This window comes from Schistocerca serialis, chromosome 3 (genome assembly GCF_023864345.2).
Source record: "Schistocerca serialis cubense isolate TAMUIC-IGC-003099 chromosome 3, iqSchSeri2.2, whole genome shotgun sequence".
Classification (NCBI taxonomy): domain Eukaryota; kingdom Metazoa; phylum Arthropoda; class Insecta; order Orthoptera; family Acrididae; genus Schistocerca; species Schistocerca serialis.
Genome location: NC_064640.1, coordinates 87280459 through 87300268, shown reverse-complemented (window position 1 = coordinate 87300268; position 19810 = coordinate 87280459). Strand labels below are relative to the sequence as shown.

Below are 19810 nucleotides of genomic sequence, written 5' to 3'. Positions count from 1 at the left end.
CTGAGGGATTCCATGGTACACCATTCGGCAAGTGCTGCAAACAATTGTGAATTGTAATTTTTAGTGTAGTTCCAGGCAATCATTGATGCAGATGGTCTTCAAATTGAGCAACATTTGTAGCCTGGATTGTAAACATGGTATGCAATTAACAAATGTTACCCCCTCATGTGGAAATTAAAATGTGTTTCTTTCAATGATTCATTCATTGCTTCTCTTCTGCATGTCCTTACAAACGTTTCCACAAAGTTTTGTTGTTCTACAATCACTTGTTTTTCATGAGTGCCTTCTTGAGTAGTGAAAATTTAATTATAACCATGCTGCACATTTCTTTAGAGACTTTCATGTACCATAAGTAAAGTAACTTTTATAAAAATGAAACATGTACTTGTTATGGAAAAAGGCAACTAAAACCACGTAGGGCCTACATAATGTAATAGGTAGAGTCACTTACTTTTATTAAGTTGTTAATTCCATTACTTTCCTTTTCATTTTACGAGCAAAGGTTTTTACAATATTTATTAGATAATTTGTTTCAGAATAACCACAAAAAGTCACATAAACAGTAGCCCCTATTTCACAATGGTCCTTCAATATTAGTTAGTTGTTCTCCTTGACATCTAGCCATTCTCTTCTAGTATTACTCTACAGCAAAGCTTTCAAACTTTTCCCTCATGGTGACACCCTTTGTAATATACACAGTATCATGAGATACCCTTTCACTAATATTAATAAATACATTCTACTGTAACAAATTATATTTTAAAGAGATTTTAATTTTTACATTTCATTTCTAAGTATAGTATAGTTATAAATTCAACACCTTTTCACTTTTCAGTGCTGTTATGAATTCAATGATGCATGAGGGCTTGATGTGCATTATATATCTGTCTTATATTAAATCTGGATGGAGGAGAAATTCACAAGCACTTCCTTATCTAACTTTCTCGATATTTCACATCTGACTGTTTGTATATCAGTCATAGAAAATACACTTTCCCATGACTATGTTGTGGAAAACTGCAGCAAAGTGAAGTGTGCACTTTTTTTGCTTTTCTTTTTTTACTTATGCAGGGTAATCTTGCTGAATAAAAATCTAGAAGTTGCATAAATAGAATTTTTGGTACTTAAATTCTAAAGTGCAGTTGTTTTTCAGGTTGAACATTTCATCCTCTTCAACAGGTTGAAGTTCACAACTACTGGTAAGAGTGAAGTATTTGTAATACTGTCCCACTGGTTTATAGCTAGTGTTGAGAAATATCCATGCAGTTTGTCTGTCAGTTGCACTTAGTGGTCATAAATCAGTAGCCACATTTTGTTACTAACTTTTCATTTAGCTGTCTATGGATACATTTAAAAATTGGATTATCTGTTTTTCTCAACCATATATTGATTTTTATCTCCTAAGGTTGCAATTTTGTTTGTGATCATGAGGATATTTGCATCCTAACCTTATGGACTGGCATTTGTCTTTTTGAATATTTCAAATAAATCTGGAAGGAAAGCTAGTTTTGTGCTGCACAACTAATCTTTTAATGCAGCCACAAACATAGTTTTGTTTTGTTGCTCAAACAACTGCATCATTAATTATTAAATTCATACACATGGCTAAATATTCTCCCTCTTTATAGTCAGCAGACTTCTGTATAAAGAAGAAGGTTACAGTGCTGTCTTCCCAGCACATCACATGTATGAGTGAATGGTCTCGACCTGAGAGGCCTGCTCTTACTTTATCATTTTACCAGTCATGCCCAAACCTGGTTTCCAATCCTTCCCAATAAGTTTTGCTACAAGCACTTTCCTATGTAGAAAGCAGTGCATAATAATTAAGTTTTCATTTTTGTTGCTTCACCAGTGTCATAAATCTTTTACAGAATCTGTCACTGATGGGGCACCATCTGTGCATATGCCAATGCAATTCTTCCACGACAAACTCATTGTCTCCATGTATCCATTTATTATTTTAAAAAACCTTTGACTCTGATCATTTAAGGAATTTCCTTGCAACAGATATAATGCTCTATTATGTTTCATTCATTAATGAAACAAATAAAAGAAGCAAGCTGAGCTAGGCCACATACATTGGTAAATTCATACAGTTGAATTGCAAAAATTAAATTTAAATGATGGAAAATGCAGGATGGAATAGTGATAATATTATGAAAAGCATAGATTGCTACTCACCATATATTAGAGATGTTGAGTTGCAGACAGGAACAACAAAAAGACTACTAAGCTTTCAGCGAGAAGATCTTCCAATGAATTAGACAACATACACACACACATTCACACAAATGCTGCTCACACACATGACCACTGTTCCTGACTACCGAGGCCAGACTGGGAGCAGCTGTGCATGATGGGAGTAGCAATCTGGGTGGTGGGTGTAAGGAAGAGGGTAGGCCAGGGAGGAGGAGCGAGAGCAGGATACTGGTGGGGGATTGTAAACTGCTATTTGAGGGAGCATACACGGATGAGGTGGAAAGAGGGTAGTGCAGTCAGGAGGCTAGCTGGTGGATGGGGAGTGGAAAAGGAGAGAAGTAAAAAGACTGTGGGTGCACTTGTGGAATAGAAGGTAGTGGAGTGGGAACAGGGAAGCTATGGTGTATGGAGGACAATGACTAACAAGGTTGAGGCCAGGAGGGCCATGGGAATGTAGGATAAATTGTAGGGGGAGTTCAAAGAGTTCCCACCTGTGCAATTCAGAGAAGTTGGTGTTCGTAGGAAGGCTCCAGCTGGCGTGAGTTGTGAAGCAGTCATTAAAATGAAGAACACTGGGATGGGCAGCATGCTCAGCAACTGGGTGCTCCAGCTGTTACTTGGCCACAGTTTGTCAGAAGCTATTTATGTGGACAGACAGCTTGTTGGTTGTCATGCCCAGACAGAATGAAGCACAGTGGTTGCAGATTAGCATGTACATCACATGATTGGTTTCACATGAAGCCCTGCCTTTGATGGAATCCATGATGCTTGTTCCACCAACTTGAGTTGTAACAGAGTGTTCAATGTTTTCAAATATACCCTGAGTCCATCCCACAACTGTGTTATCAGCCATGGGAATTACTTTCCACATCACTTACCTACTCAGAGCTAAACATTGTTTTCATTATAGCACAGCCTGCTGGAATGATGGCTTTCTCTGTAATTACATGAAGTAATGTATTTTTTGCAATAATGTCAGCTACAAGACAACTAGCTTCTTGATTTTAATCAGAGGTCTTATATTTCTTAGTACACAAAAAACTTTGCTGATTCTTCTGTCTTGGAATTTCATTGAAACACTCAAAACTTTTTCCTTGTAAATGTTTGTGTTTTTCTGGAATATGATGGAGCAGTTTATTTGGTACCATGCCTGCACTGTAAAGTTTTTCTCCACATAATTCAAACTGTGGCATAGGACATTCTTCATTTCCAAATCATATGAACCCCATTTTTTAATATTCTTCATTGTACAGCCCCACTTTTGTGTTCTTGCTACTGCATGATGGTGCTGAACAAACAGAGGCTTGAGGTGCACTGTTTGGTTGTTGTTCAGTATCTACTGTAGTTTCAGACACATTGCTTTGCTATTTTTCTGCAGCTGATGTTTCATACACATCTTTCTGACAATAAATTTATCCATTTCTGGTGACTATGTATATTATACCTGTTTGAAAAAAGTACAATAATGGCACATGACAAAAACAAAACAAACAAACAGACTGGAGGAAAAGTGTACAACCCTCACTATCACTGCTTGAAGAGCTTGTTAAGACATGGGCTGACAGAGGGCACCAGTGTATGTCAACAGAAGAGAGACATCTAGTGTTGTAATTGGAAGTTATGTGCCCAAAATAGTGGAAATTAACATCCCAGTCACTCATTTAATACATGATCTATGGTTAAAATGTATGAACAGGAGGATATTTTGCATTATTTTATCATACGTTTTTCATTTGTTTTACATTCTGAGTTTATTAATCTCACAACACCCTTGATTATACTACTTGACACTCCAGGGTGAAAGAATATCCAGTTTGGAAAGCTCTGCTCTAGAGGTATATGAGTTAAAGTAAAATCTGGAGGTGGTCAGTAATATTCTTGGCCAAAGAGGAGATACAAGTATTTGAAAATAAAGTTTGTAGAAAAATCTTTGGTCCATATTATGATAATGAATTGCAAAGCTGCAAGAGAAGATGTAACACTGAAATCCACATGATGGCACAACAAGCAACAATAATAAGCATAATAAATTCCATAAGACTTCAGTGGGCAGATCATATGGTGAGAATGAAATCAGTAGATAACAAATTAGAGGCCTTTGACTGCGTAAATCACAGAATCCTCTTAAGTAAATTGGAGTATTATGGTGTCACTAGCAATGCTGTGAAAAGGTTTGAGTCTTACCTAACTAACAGGAAGCAAAGGGTGTTGTTGTGAAATAGCTGTGGAGTAAGCAGTCAGTCTTTATCTGACATGGAATTAGTTACAAGTGATGTTCCTCAAGGTCCCATCTTGGGTCCATTGCTTTTTCTTGTGTATGTTAATGATCTCTCATTTGTTACTCTAACAGATGCTAAGTCTGTTTGGTTTGCAGATGATACAAACATTGCAAGAAGTAGCAAGTCAAGTAAAGATCTAGAAATGACTGCTAATCAATTTTTCACTGGCATTAATAAATATTTTAATGCAGTTCAGAACCTGTAAGAGATTCCGTCTGGCATATGTATAACGTATGAAGACATGGAGATCGAAGAGGTTGACAGTGTTGAATTTCTGGGATTACAACTCAGTAATAAATTCAGTTGGAAAGGGCATGCCACAGAATTGCTGAAGCTCCTAAACAAGTCTGTATTTGCAGTGAGAATGATGTCAGATGTATGATATATCAATATAAAAAACTTCCATACTTTCATTCTATTATGTCACGTGGGATCATATTCTGAGGTAACTCATCAAACTGAGCAAAATTTTTTAGCGTGTAAAAGCAAGTAATAAGACTCATTTGTTGTGTAAATTCAAGAACATAATGAAGAAACCTGTTCAACGTACGTGTTATTCGAACCACTGGTTTTCAGCATATGTATTCCTTAGTGTAATTTCTCGGAAGTAATATGTCTCTGTTTCCAACCAATAGCTCAAAGAAAAAGAACAATCTACATAAAGACCTAAAATCACTTACCTTATTCCAAAAATGCATGCAATATTCAGGAACACACATTTTAAATAAATTTCCAGCAACCATTAAAAACTTACTTTCAGATAAAGCACAGTTTAAACAGAGTTTGAAAGCCTATTTGATAGGTAACTTCTTCCACTCTATAGATAAATATCCTAACAGGGACTGTTAGACCAGCTTTAGTAAAAATGTCTGTTAGATTTCAATTTTGACAGAACATGGTCACAACAGTCAAGACTAGGTACTCTGTGTATTACAAATTTAGTGAAAGTGCATAACTATGTTTCATTCTGACATTGTATTATTGTGAATATTGGCAGTTCCAGTTTTTTATAATGTATCCACATATTTTGACAATCTCCTGATAAATGACCACTGTAGCAAGTATTATATTCAAACGTTTTTTGGTTTTTATGTTATACATTCTGACTAGTTCCACATCCATGTGAATCATCTCATTTTTGGGGTTACTGAATCTAATCTAATCTAAGACCACCTGGTTTCAAGAATATTCATGGAGAAATCATTTGGCAAGAGACCAAGGGGGAGATCCAGGAGTACATGGCTAAATGAAATTAAAAAAAAAAAAAAAAAGTGCAACAGGATGGGCATAAATAATTGGCAGGAAGTAGCACAGGAAAGAGGCATTTGGAGGCAGCATGGGAGATCAGCACAGAAGCTTCAAGCCCCTTAGAAGCTAAGAAGAAGAAGACGAAGAAGAAGAAGAAGAAAGAGGAAAATTAATTTATACTCTTTAATATAAGTTCTTTTCCAATAATTTTACCCAGATGGTGTTTTAGTTGCATTAAATTGATTGAGAAATATTCTTCTAAGGTTGGTGAAGCAAATATCTACTTGACTCATAGGAATATCTAAGAAACATTCACCTTACACTTTTATGTAAAATTGTAGTCTTACGCGGCTTTTAACAGATCTTAATTCACTAACAAAAACTACTGTTGAAATGCACATCATTACTAATTATTGATTTAGTGACATGTAAATCATCAGAAGCCCCAATATCTCTTATCTACATTAAATTTATGACCATAATATTTAAGCTTACAAGTATATTTTGACTTACATCTTCTATGCATGACTTCTTTAGTGGGAAGCAGATGTAGAAAACTACCCCAATTGTCACATATGTAACTATGACAAGGACATATGCAACTGACAAATCACGACCCTGAAAAAATAAAATTTAAGAAAATTGGGTTATAAATTAACAAATCAGATTTATATATGGATGTGAAAACTGATTTCTTTTTCTGTTTTCACATAGCATGTGCTGCTATATGCATTTTCATTATTTGTAACTAATTCTAAATATGTGTTGCCAAGATCTTATATAATGCTTACACCAATTAATTTTTATTAATAGAGTATCTATTACACATAATCTTTTGTTTTTTTGTGGGATAGAGATATGACGATTACCAACTTACACAAAACAAAAAAAAAAAAAAAAAAATTACCAGTTATTCAGTTATTCTCACTGACAGCCTAATAACAAATTTGTTTACAACCCACCTATCTGTACACAATAATTAATAATTTCATGGATAGATCTTTGAAAGAGCTCAGGTAACACCATTTCTTTCACCTTACAACTCTTTTATAAACTGAAATTTGAATTTTTGTTTTGAAGGTGTATATCATAATTCACTATATAAAAATTAATACTGAAGCAGCTACAACAGATCACATAATAACATAAAAGACTTAAAAACAATGACTACCAACTGTCCACCAAATATTGATTATCAGACCTTTACAAAAAATGAAGTATGTACAAAGTGTACAACAGCTTCATACACTATCTGGTCAATAGTATGTCTATTAGTGGACATTAACATTGGGTGTACCCACCCTTCATCTTTATGATAGCATGAACTCTTCTGGGGACAGTTTCAGTGTGCTCTCTATATGTATGTGGAGGAGCAGCATCCCTTTCTTCATCAAGAGCCAAAACCAGATTAGGTAATGATGTAGGATGCTGAGGTCTATTGCAGTATTGATATTCTAACACATCCCAAATGTATTCCACTGAGTTCAAGCTACAACTATGGGCATGCCAGTCCATTTCAGGAATGTTACTGCCAATAAACCATTGTGTCACATATACTGCTTTATGAAAGGATGCATTGTCATGCTGATCATATCAGAACTGTTCCTCTACTGTATGCAGTACTCAACATTCTGTTGTTATGCTACTGACTTTTAATCACCTCTGGGCAGTTTCAAGTAATTGTACATGTTGCCATCATGTGTTGTATCACATTAACAAACTGAAAAATGAGTGTTTGTTAGTGTTGTGTGCAACACAGCTGGTGACTGCTGAGTGAACTTGCATATGTTCCATCACTCAGACTGTGACAACCTGCATGTGAATTTCATAACTTGGCTGATGCTTTCGGTTGGCGAACTTTTCAGTGAACTGCAGACTTGATATGTTGAATGGCCACTGGCATTTCCTTCTTTCCAGTCACCATGGCGTAACCCTCTCTTGCTGTTGTTATGCAATATCTGATGGCTCACCACATGGAAAGTCAAAAGCATACAAAAGGCCTCCTGGTCAGAGTACTGCTGCAGCTAGTGGTAAATTTTTTGCCATTCCTGCTGTATGAGGAAAAGTCAGAAGACTGCATTTTTGTACAAAAAGCAGCTGCAACAGCACTTTACAGCTCTCAAGGTAAAAGAAAATGATACTACTAGATCCCTTTACTTATCATGGTTTCTGCAAGAAACTTATCAGTTGTTGCACATTTTGACCCTTCTGATGGAAACTGATAAACTGAATTTTGACAAAATTTGTTCCTCACTAAGTGCTCATTACAAAATACATCATCATGTGATTTTTGGTCACCTCAAGTTTTACCAGTGTCGCAATCAACTGAGTCAGTCATACTGAGCTTGGTCGACTGAATTTCAGGGACTAAGTCATCGATGCAAGTTTCTTATGCCTACCACCAAAGAATCTTATGCAGAGGGGATGATGAGAGACATGATCATATGTGCAGCACCCAATAAAGAGTTTCAGTTACAGATTTTACAGTTTGATGGCCCCTCATTGAATGAAGTGTTGCATTTAGCTTAGACCTACGAAGTCACACAAGTGGCAGGCTGCTGGTTAGACTCCTTGGTGAGCATTGCCATGGTAAACAGTGAACATGGACTTGTGGCAGATTTGGCACCCAGTGGTGACAATGCAGCAGTACACAAGCAACAGTATGCACATCCTGCCACATGTAAACAGGGGGTCGCATGCCACTCCAGCTAATGACAACCTTACCTGTACTGCCTGACCTTTCTCAGAAGCATGTTAGAGACAACAGCCCATTCTAATGAGCAGATTGCACTAAATGTTCATGTCAGGGTCACATTGAATCTGTTTGTCAAGTGGCCATTCCTGTCTCATGATCACAAGATGAAATGGGCATTAATGTTATATGTCAAACAATAGGAAATCCAGGATGGAATAATGACAATATTGAGAAAAGGATAGATTGCTATTCACCATATAGTGGAGATGTTGAGTCATAGGCAGGCACAACTGTCTGTCTATGACTCAACATTTCCACTTAATGTTATATGTTCTGCACCATCCACTCAAGGGGGTTCCTTCAATAAGCTACTGTTTGTGGCTAGCAGGATGGTCAACTTTCAAGTTGATACAGGTGTTGCCCCAAATCTCATTAGCTTTCAAATATATTTACAGTTAGGGGAACCAACAGTAACTAAATTAGTTCAATGATTTGGTCAGTTACAGCAAGCAATGCATTTCATTGAAAAGTAAGTTTACCATGGAAGCCATTTACAAAAACATGACCAGGACATAACTTTCTTAGTCATAAACACTACCGATACCAAAAATCTCTTAGGTTTGGATGCAGTCACGTCTTTTGGATTTTCCATCAATGACACAGCCAAGATGGTCTCTGAGAATGTTCCTTATCAACAACTGTATGTGCTCTGCACTGAATTCCCCAACATTTTTTCTTCTGGATTGGGAAATGTGAAGAGTTTTGAAGCTGATAGTTTGCTGAAATCTATGGCATGACCTCAATTTTTTCATCTTTGGGCAGTTACATTTGCACTCTGTGGCCAGGTCAAGGATGAATTAGACAGGCTGCATGAATAGGGTGTGATAGAACTTATATTCTTGAGTCAGTGAGCTACTGTCCTGGTTATGATCAGGAAATCATCTGGCATAGACTGACTTTGTAGAGACCTCAAGATCATGGTGAATACTAGAGCCGATAAGGACACATACCCCATTCCAAAGCGTGAGGAGCTATATGCAAAACTCATGGGTGGGCAATTTTTCTTCAAAATTGACCTCACTGAGGCATACTTACAGCTCCCACTACACAAATGTTCAAAGAAGATATCAGTGATTAACACACCACATGGTTTATACAAAGATAAGCAGTTGGTTTTTGGAGCCTCCAGTGGCCTGGCAATTTTCTAGAGGTTCCTGGAACAGCTGCTTCACAATGTGCCGGGTTTTATTAGCTACTTGGATGACAACATCATCACAGGAAGTTCCACCAAGCAGCATTTAGCAAACCTGAAGACACACTTTTCTTCTTTTGTGGGAGGCAGGATTAACTACTTGACTGGGTTGTTCCTTGCACCACTGATATGTGTCAGTGCACTTTTCTCAAATCAAGTGATTGTTGGGATTGTGTTGACAATAAAAAACTTATGGAAGCAGGAATGTGAATTATGAAAATAAGCACATTACAATTGATTTATTTTGACAGTCTCATGAAGGTTTTTACTGGAGGAACAAAAACATACACAACACATTTTGGAAAATAGGTGTTCCAAGAATTTCTTTTTTCAGTAATACATTTCACAATTGGGTTTCTGAACTATGCCTTGTAGGAATAACATTGCAAACAAAGAATAGAAATCTCAGTGTTAGGTTGGTACCCATCTGTGCACATGCAATCATTGTTTCAATGTACCAACATGTGAACTTACAAACTGTTCAGCATATTTGTTAATCTGATTAATTATTACTGTTAAGAACCTCTCATCAAAAACAAATATGAAAATATGAAGTGGACTCTTGTGGCTGGGGTGAAACTCTAAATATACTTTGTCCAGCCTACCAAATGTTGTCAACTATGGGCCCGAGTGCAGTTCATCAAGCACACAGCTCAGTGCCACTAGGCAGTTCAAACTCAGTTTGTTCAGCACGGTCGAATGGTTTAAGTGTCATTTCAGCAAACATGAAGTTTTTCAGTCTTAATTGCAGTACTGAGGCCACATCCTTTCTCACAAATGTGCATTACCAACGTAGAAACATGTGAAAGTGATAACACCCATGCCATTGGAGGTGAACCTCAAACAGCTCCACGTTAAAAATTACAAATTAAAGAAAATTCAGTCCAGTAGCATGTCATATAGCTTATCCATTGCATCACTCATGTAAGAAGGCAGTGGTTTTCATGTGATTGGCCATGCATGAAAAGACATTCAGGGAACTCAAACAGTGTCTACTCTCAGCATCTTATCCAGTGACTTTCCAATCTAGGAAGCAGTTAGTGGTTTCAACAGACATGTTGAACTATGGGGTGGTGGCTGTCCTCACTCACTGAGAGGCTGATGGTTCAGAGCATCCCATTGCGTACACTTCAAAAACCCTCATCTCCGCACAATTTAAGCACTCTCAGATTGAGAAAGAGGCGCTGGTAATGCAATTGACTTTGAAGAAATTTTTCCTCTGTATGGCACCAAATTCCACATGACAATAGACCATAAGACATTGATCTCATTGTCCAACACAACAGTTCATGTTCCAGATCATACTGCTCTGTGGCTCCAGCACTTGGCTATGTTCCTCTCAGGATGTACCTATGAAAACCATTTCAGAAGCACATCTCACCTCACAAAAGTGAACACTCTTTTTTGCCTACCCCTGGGGCCAGACTAAAAGTTTGATCAAGAGGAAATTCTTTGTTTCTGTCTGGATGATGAGGCTCAATAAGCTGTGGACAATTTTACCATTATGAGAGCTCACATCACCACCATCACAGAGGTCGACACCATTCTCAAACAAGTTCACACCTTCATCTTGCACAGGTGGACAGAACCTCTTTGCCACCACTATGGGCTGTGACACCATTTGCTCCTTTTAGCCAGAGACCACACTGCACTGTACGTAGTGAATCCAACAGCCTTATGACAACAGATCCTACATTTGCTGCATGAGGGACATTGGGGTGCTTTCAGGACCAAACTGTTTGCTCAGTTCCATACTTATTGGCTGGGCATTGACTGGGAAATAGAGAGCCTAGTCCGTCAATGCAACAGATGTGTGGAACAGCAGGCAGACCCATGTCAGGCTTTTTCATCTTGACCAGCAGCCATCAAACTTTGAGTAAGAGTGCACCTTGATTTTGCAGGCCTGTTCCTGAATATCACATGACTCACCATAACTGACAATTTTTCCAGGTTCCCATACATTTTAACTGCTTTACAACCACAGTGGAATACACAATGACAGCATTCTCAAAGGTTTTCACCTCTGAAGGCCTACCATAGACATTAGTGACCAAGCACATTTTTTCATCCCAAATCGAATGGAGAGGCAGAGAGGATTGTCTGGATATTCAAACAGCATATTAAGAAGTAAGTCTAAGATGCTTCCATAGAAGACAACCTAACATTTTTTTAAGTTCATTTTGGGTGACACCATTCAGCGCCAAGAGCCCATCAGAGCTTTCACATAGACATCAACCCCATTCTCTTCTGCATCTACTCCTGCTTGCAGCCAAACCCCCATTTCCTCCTACCACCCCAAAGTTCCAGTCTGGCATGTGGGTGTGCTCCTAGGAGTTTGGCTGATAAGATAGGTTGTTCCCAGCCACCATTCATCAGCAATGAGAGCGTAGGATTTTTAGGCTTGATAATGAAGACTGGACTGTCACCCGACATCAGAACCTGCTCTGGTTACACACCTGCACCCTGCAATCTTTTTCTTCCCAATCCTTCCATCCTACCCCATTTTCACATCCTACAGAGAAAGAAGAGTTCATCCTTGAACCCCTCCCTCCATCCTCCTCCACCTGCCCCCTCTCATTCCATTGTTAGTTGCTCCATGCTATTGCAGCCACAGGGGGCAAGACTGGTCTTGCCACTGGCTTCCCCACCATGGGGCAGACTGACACTTTGCATCAAGTTAACACAGCTACAGATGCTCCTGGAGTGTGCACCAGAGAAGCAGCCACCGCTCTGGACCCCAGTCATCATGACGTCGCCTCCAGTGTCTGCCACTTCATCCATGGTGCCACTGCTGTCCAACTGATGTAGTCCCCTCCGGTAGGCCACTTCCAGCCCTATATTCAGGTCCCCACTGACCAGGGGCACCTGGAGCCTCTACCACGAGAGGGGCTGCGGAAGCAATGGTGGCCATACACCTCTCTCTCTGTGCAGCATGGAGCCAGGCCCAGTAGTCGGTTGGTGTGGTAGACTGACACTTATCACTACCTTTTGCCATCTGCCTCACTCGAGAATTGTATGCGGCACCAGTAACTTGTCATGCTGACACACCACAGATGTTGCTCACTGCACTGAGCTAAGGTCTGCTAGCCATGAATGTAGGGACCAACACTAGAGGTTCCATCATTGGCCTGCAGTGTGAGTCTACAACGCTGGCTGGCTGCATTGACTCAAAACTAGCACTGCCAACACTGGTGATGTCTACAGATGTCTATACCTAGGCTGTCATGAGACTCCTACTCTCTGTCTATGCTGAGTTGTCAACTTTTAACTATTGTGCAGCCCTCAAGATTTAGATGTTGTTATGCTCCTGACTTTGTGTCACCTCTACGTCGTTTCATGTTATCATATGTTCTGCTGCCATGTGTTGTATCAAACAGATTCAAAATCCAGTGTTCATTCCTGTTGTCTGCCACAACAACAACAACCATTGGTTTTATTTTTACACTGACTAGTTTCACCTATGATCAAGAGTGATCTTCAGATCAGTACTGCAGTCTGAGAAGCTTCATGACATAGGTAGACAAATGTTATGATACAACATATTTACCTCTACCTCACTAGGTTTCTGACACTGCAAAGATTAGCTAAGGATGGCTGTGGATCACAGCTGAAGAAAGTCAGTGTTGTGAGGTATAACAAAAGAAGAAAAAAAATAATTTTGCAGTCGTGGCTCTCCAGATTGACAGTAATGTCATATTTCACATTAATTAATATAATGAGTCATCAGTTGATCTCGAAAATTTCCAGTTATTTGAACACCACCATATTTTGCACTTCAAGAGGTTATAAACTTGTCTACAGCTGTGGTATGGTATATAAGTTAATAAATACATCATTGCTCTTGTAGCTTACGTGTTGAAAAGAATGCACATAGAAAATTGCTACATTGCAAGGAAGCATATTAGCTGGCCTATCTTTAGGAGGCAAAGTTACAGTATTGCCAGTAGGAGCCTTTAAAAAAAATATCTATCTTTCGTAACTACTAGTTTTGGATGTTGGGAAGGAGGATCATGTCATGCAGATCCCAGTTTTGAAAGAGACCTAGGATGGAGGGGACCAAGATAATAGGGGAACTGAGCAGGAGGTGAAAGATGGTACAAGGTGGATCACTGCTTAGCTCTTCAGTTCAGAGGAAGGAAAGGCAAAGAAGTAAAAATTGATTAAGAGGAAGAAAAATGAGAAGTGAAATGACTGGAGAATGTAAGCAAGCAATAGGATGTTTTTTCTTAAATTCAGTATAAGACTGGCCCTGAAAATAAACTATTTGTATCTATAATGAAGTAAAATTTCAGTTTTTTTCTTTTCTATAGGGATAATTTTTTACACACGAATAATGTTAAATATTCCACAACACTAGTGGCAAATAAGGAAATGAGCATCCTGAGATGAAAGTCCTAGATGGACAAAGTTCTATTCTCATATTGTACAAATAGCACACCAGATTTGATCATGATTATGGGATCACACACCCTTGGATGGACTGTAATAGATACTAATTTTTAAATGTCATATTTACAATGCAATCCTACGGACTTAAACACAGAGCATTATAAATAAGTTAGTGTTACCTTGGGAAACAGTCTCAAGCTTCTGCCACTTGATGTAACAACTGGTCAATGTGGGTTGTTAATAATGCAGAATGGGCCAGCTGCCATCTCATAATACCCTACACATATTCATTGAGGGGCTAGTATGTCAGTCATAGTGACCAGGGGCACTGACAAACATCCTGGAGACCATGTTAGGTATAATAAGAACTGTGTGCACAGTCATTGTCATATTACAGAAGTAAATATTCATGACATTACAGGAAATGGCATTGCTTCATCATTAGCAGGACATTAAACTCTAAGGTCTGTGAATGATCAGGATAGTGCACTAGATGTAGCCTCAACTGTTTAGTGCTCCATCAACAAATACTAGTGATTATCTGCTCACTGAAGGCTGTGGCTTTCAAGGCCATGATGCTCAGAATTGGTTCCATGTGTCACTTCTGGACAATGAAACACTCAACAAATGATAAGTACAGATGTCAAGGTAGACTCTGTTGTCATCACAAAGTGGAAATTCTTGCTAGTCAACCCAACAGTTGTGTTTATCATTACATCATTTAAGTTGGGTATCAAAGTGATAAGCTGTGGAGGGACACCAAATATGCAGTACATTTGCTCATGGCCCATTTACCAATGAAGGATTCATAATGTTACTAGCTGATAAATTAGGTGCAAGATTAGTTCTTATTTGTACTGTGTACTGTTATGCATATTTAGGTGATCTAATTGGCTGCCCAGAAATGATACATGGTAAGGTGTATTTCAGTGGCCACTCTAGCCCAGCTCAGGGCAAAGACCTGATGTGGGTAAAGCCCATATGAAGGAACTAGACAATGGTCACTCACTTAGCAGAGTGTGGAATGACTAGAAATGGCAAACTCTGAGACAAGCCGAAAGATGGCATCTTTGAGAGTCTATAACAATTTACAGTCAAGTATCAAATGCAAATCTGAAGAAATTGGTGATTCCAGAAAAATGAGGTGCATTCAATGACAGAACAATAATATCAATATCTTTAGAAGAATGAAAGATAATAACATTGCAGTATAGCTATTATCACTGAAAGCTAAGTACCTGTACCTATTTCATTTCTTGATTGATTACGTTTTTGATATCTTTTCATTATGCAAATGTTTTCCAGAACATCATATCCTCCACAATGACACAGAAAATGGAAACAGCATGAATACTTCATATTTTGTCATACTTGTGAATTTGTTTATTGAACTGTTTACTATTTTGCCAGAAATTTTATGTAAATATTGATTGCAAGAGCTATTAAAAAACTATGCTAATTTAAAGGTGATCAGTTGCATGTGTTAGTGGACACCACAATTGAAAAGAAAACTAAAAGACACTTCTGTTGAGAAGGCATAAATATTTATGTAAGCAATATTTAAGGACAAGCTGTTGTCATTCGTCATGAACAAACTTGTGCAAGAATGCTGGCGTCATTATTTTTGACCCGACTCTTACTTACATTTATTATAAATGATATGAATGTAACCAAATTTTTATAACATTTCCCTTATTTAAATATTGTTATAACATATTAGTTTAGTGCAGGAAAGTGGTCAAGGTGAGTCAAATCATGTCTGTAGGATGTAAGAATGATTTACATTTGGTGGGAATGGCATTCAGCCAGTCGAAAAGCAAACAGTAGTGGAACACTACAGGAGTCAAGTGGAGATTGGGGCTTCTAGAGTGAAGAGCTCAAGGGAGCAATTCTGGGCACTTTATGTCAGGTGATGGTAGAAGGCTGATCTGCATATGGTAACATGTGTGATTCAGTCATATAGGTTATTGATTCTGGGTGGTGAATGGCCGATACAATACTTTAACTTTTGAAGGATCTCTAACTCACAAGAGATCTGAATGTGCTCCAGAGTACCTAGAACAAACTACTTCTGCTTGATTTATGAAAATGAGAATAGACAGAGTGTGAATTACTATTCTGTGCATCACATGTGATAATTTGTGAATCATCATGTTGAACTATTAATTGTTTTGAGCTGATCAATGTTCCATGTGTTGTGATTATGAAATGGATTTAGTATGCATATCTTTGATGACTATTTAGTTTGGGGATTTTGCTACCATTCTTGTAACGTTCTCAATATTACTTTACTGCATCTGATAAGAGTATTTCCTGCCTATATTTTAATCAAATATTGTAGGACCATGTCTAACTTATTTGAGATGTCCTTTCTTGAATAAACATTATTCAACATCATTATGTGTAGTCTACATCAACTGCAGATGGTAGAATAGAATCCTTGTTATTAGATTAGTCATTTATCTTTTATTTTGCATTTCTGTATATTTTATTAACTTGCAGTTCTAGCCAATGTGTACACTATTTGACTGCAGGATCATAGTTACAGGTTATTGTTTGTGGTAAATTAGCTGCAGGACATGAAAGCAGATGGGGGTGGCATGACCCTATGATTACATTGAGCTATTCTTTTTAAACAGAGCCATGCATAACCCAAGTACCTAAAGTATGACTAACCACACATAAAGATGCAACTGGTTTGCTTGTACAGGGTGCTATTTAGAAGAGCAACTACTCAGCAGTAACTGTTAGGTACTGTCATAGCTGCAGCACCTCACTCAGTAACTTTATTTAGGTGCAAAATATCTTTAGTTAATGGTTGTCATTACAAAATACATCATAATTAAATCATATTGAGTGTCTTATAGCTATACAGATACAGTTTATGCAAAATATTATCAGATCTCAGACCTATAGACTGGATGGACACATACATGGTAGAATTACTGAAGCTGTTAGTTGTAAGAAATTATAGAAGTTTGTGATGTTTCTGAAGAACATGGAACCACGGGAAAGAGTATCTATTCATAAGGTTCAACCTAATGTTGATACTCATCTACCACCTCTGAAAACTTTGCTGGAACCACAGTTGTAGCAAGTTGTCCACCACCACTTATTTTCTGTATGGTGCCTGAGGAAGGGGACAATGTGAACATGGGGTCTCATGTGGTCCCAGGGTTGCCAATCTGTATTTGTAGCATTATGAGGAAATGACATGCCCAAACTTGACTACTTCTAGAGATACATTGACAACACCATTGTTGTGTAGCCACATGTCAGGAAAGACCTGGATAAAGTCATTTGACATATTGATCTTATACGAGAGATCATAAACTTTAGAATGAGACTACAAATATCCAATACAATATAGCACCACTGGTGTTTTAAGAATCTCAATCCTTCTAGCTTGGGAAGCACCACTGGTGTTTTAAGAATCTCAATCCTTCTAGCTTGGGATACAAGTGAGCATGAATGCCTATCTACTGAGCTGCAACACCTTAGAGGGACCATCTTAAAGAATGACTATAATGAGACAAAAACTGTTAAAGCCTTGCAAACAACATGCTGTACTGAAATAACTGAGGAAGAGAGCAAGCAACAAGCATTTCTGCCCTATGTATGACCACTAACACCCAAGATTGCAAACATTCGAAACAATACAATACCAAAATTATCTTCTCACCACCACAAATTTTTAGAGATATAATTAGCTTGGGAAAGAATCTCATCTGCAAATGCCTTTCATCTTGAAACATAGCAGAGTGGAGGTAATCCACCTCCTAGTGTTTCACTCCTCTTAAACAACTATTTTTTCCTTATCTTTTATTTGAAACTGTTTATACAGTGGTATTTACAACATCTGTGTCATATGTTGTACTGCACACAGACACTGTGGCGATTGACAGCTATATGAAATGAAAGAAATTTATCTGGAATTGTGAATATGATTAGGCTTCAGCTGCACAATTGATCCATAACAATGAAACTTTGTGCTGGATCAGGACTCAAACTGGATTTCCCCTTACTGCAAGCAATTGCCTGAACTACTTCAGCTACACGAATATGCCTCCAGGACCAACCCAAACTTCCAAAAGTCACTGACACAGACATTGCAAAAATTTTTTCCTGCCTAGACTAGGCCATAAAAATAATAATAAAAGTGTCTTCCTGTGTGGGGACCACAGCAACTGTGCGAGTGCAGGACGTAGACACACAGTGACATATGGAAGTTTGGGTCAGTCCTGGAGGTGTGTTCAGATAACCAAAGTGGTTACCGCGATCACTTGTGATGAATGGGAAATCCTCCTTTGGGTCCTGGCATGGCACAAATTTTCATTGTTCCTAATTAATTGTGTAGCCGAAGTCTCTTCACATTTACAAGTCCAAATAAATTTCTTTCAGTATTTATGCATATTGATTTCATGCTTTCTGGCAACCTGTTTCATTTTTCTGAAGACTAATTACCTTAAATAATATTTGGATTCCGTAGAAACACTGGAACACGTGAGGCAATACTGACCTTACGACTTATCTTAGAAGAAAGATTAAGGAAAGGCAAACCTACGTTTCTAGCATTTGTAGACTTAGTGAAAGCTTTTGACAATGTTGACTGGAATACTCTCTTTCAAATTCTGAAGGTGGCAGGGGTAAAATACAGGGAGCGAAAGGCTATTTACAATTTGTACAGAAACCAGATGGCAGTTATAAGAGTCGAGGGACATGAAAGGGAAGCAGTGGTTGGGAAGGGAGTAAGACAGGGTTGTAGCCTCTCCCCGATGTTGTTCAATCTGTATATTGAGCAAGCAGTAAAGGAAACAAAAGAAAAATTCGGAGTAGGTATTAAAATCCATGGAGAAGAAATAAAAACTTTGAGGTTCGCTGATGACATTGTAATTCTGTCAGAGACAGCAAAGGACTTGGAAGAGCAGTTGAATGGAATGGACAGTGTCTTGAAAGGAGGATATAAGATGAACATCAACAAAAGCAAAACAAGGATAATGGAATGTAGTCTAATTAAGTCGGGTGATGCTGAGGGAATTAGATTAGGAAATGAGGCACTTAAAGTAGTAAAGGAGTTTTGCTATTTGGGGAGCAAAATAACTGATGATGGTCGAAGTAGAGAGGATATAAAATGTAGGCTGGCAATGGCAAGGAAAGCGTTTCTGAAGAAGAGAAATTTGTTAACATCCTGTATTGATTTAAGTGTCAGGAAGTCATTTCTGAAAGTATTCGTATGGAGTGTAGCCATGTATGGAAGTGAAACATGGACGATAAATAGTTTGGACAAGAAGAGAATAGAAGCTTTCGAAATGTGGTGCTACAGAAGAATGCTGAAGATTAGATGGGTAGATCACATAACTAATGAGGAAGTTTTGAATAGGATTGGGGAGAAGAGAAGTTTGTGGCACAACTTGACCAGAAGAAGGGATCGGTTGGTAGGACATGTTCTGAGGCATCAAGGGATCACCAATTTAGTATTGGAGGGCAGCGTGGAGGGTAAAAATCGTAGAGGGAGACCAAGAGATGAATACACTAAGCAGATTCAGAAGGATGTAGGTTGCAGTAGGTACTGGGAGATGAAAAAGCTTGCACAGGATAGAGTAGCATGGAGAGCTGCATCAAACCAGTCTCAGGACTGAAGACCACAACAACAACAACAACAATTAAATTTCAGCCACATTTGAAATTACTTTTGGCATTTGAGCCATCTGCTTGTTAGAGTCCAGGACTTGACATTACACTTTTGTT

General features: G+C 38.2%; 1 protein-coding gene across 2 annotated transcripts in view; it reads right to left on the bottom strand.

Moving 5' to 3' along the window:
- The window catches only part of LOC126469753 (sodium-coupled neutral amino acid transporter 9-like), a 370196-nt gene that overhangs the window by 41318 nt on the left and 309068 nt on the right, over positions 1–19810 (bottom strand). For both annotated transcript variants that reach the window (XM_050096967.1, XM_050096968.1), the window contains exon 10: positions 6240–6344. In XM_050096967.1, the coding sequence (XP_049952924.1) occupies positions 6240–6344 (105 nt within the window). The remainder of the gene's footprint in view (positions 1–6239; positions 6345–19810) is intronic.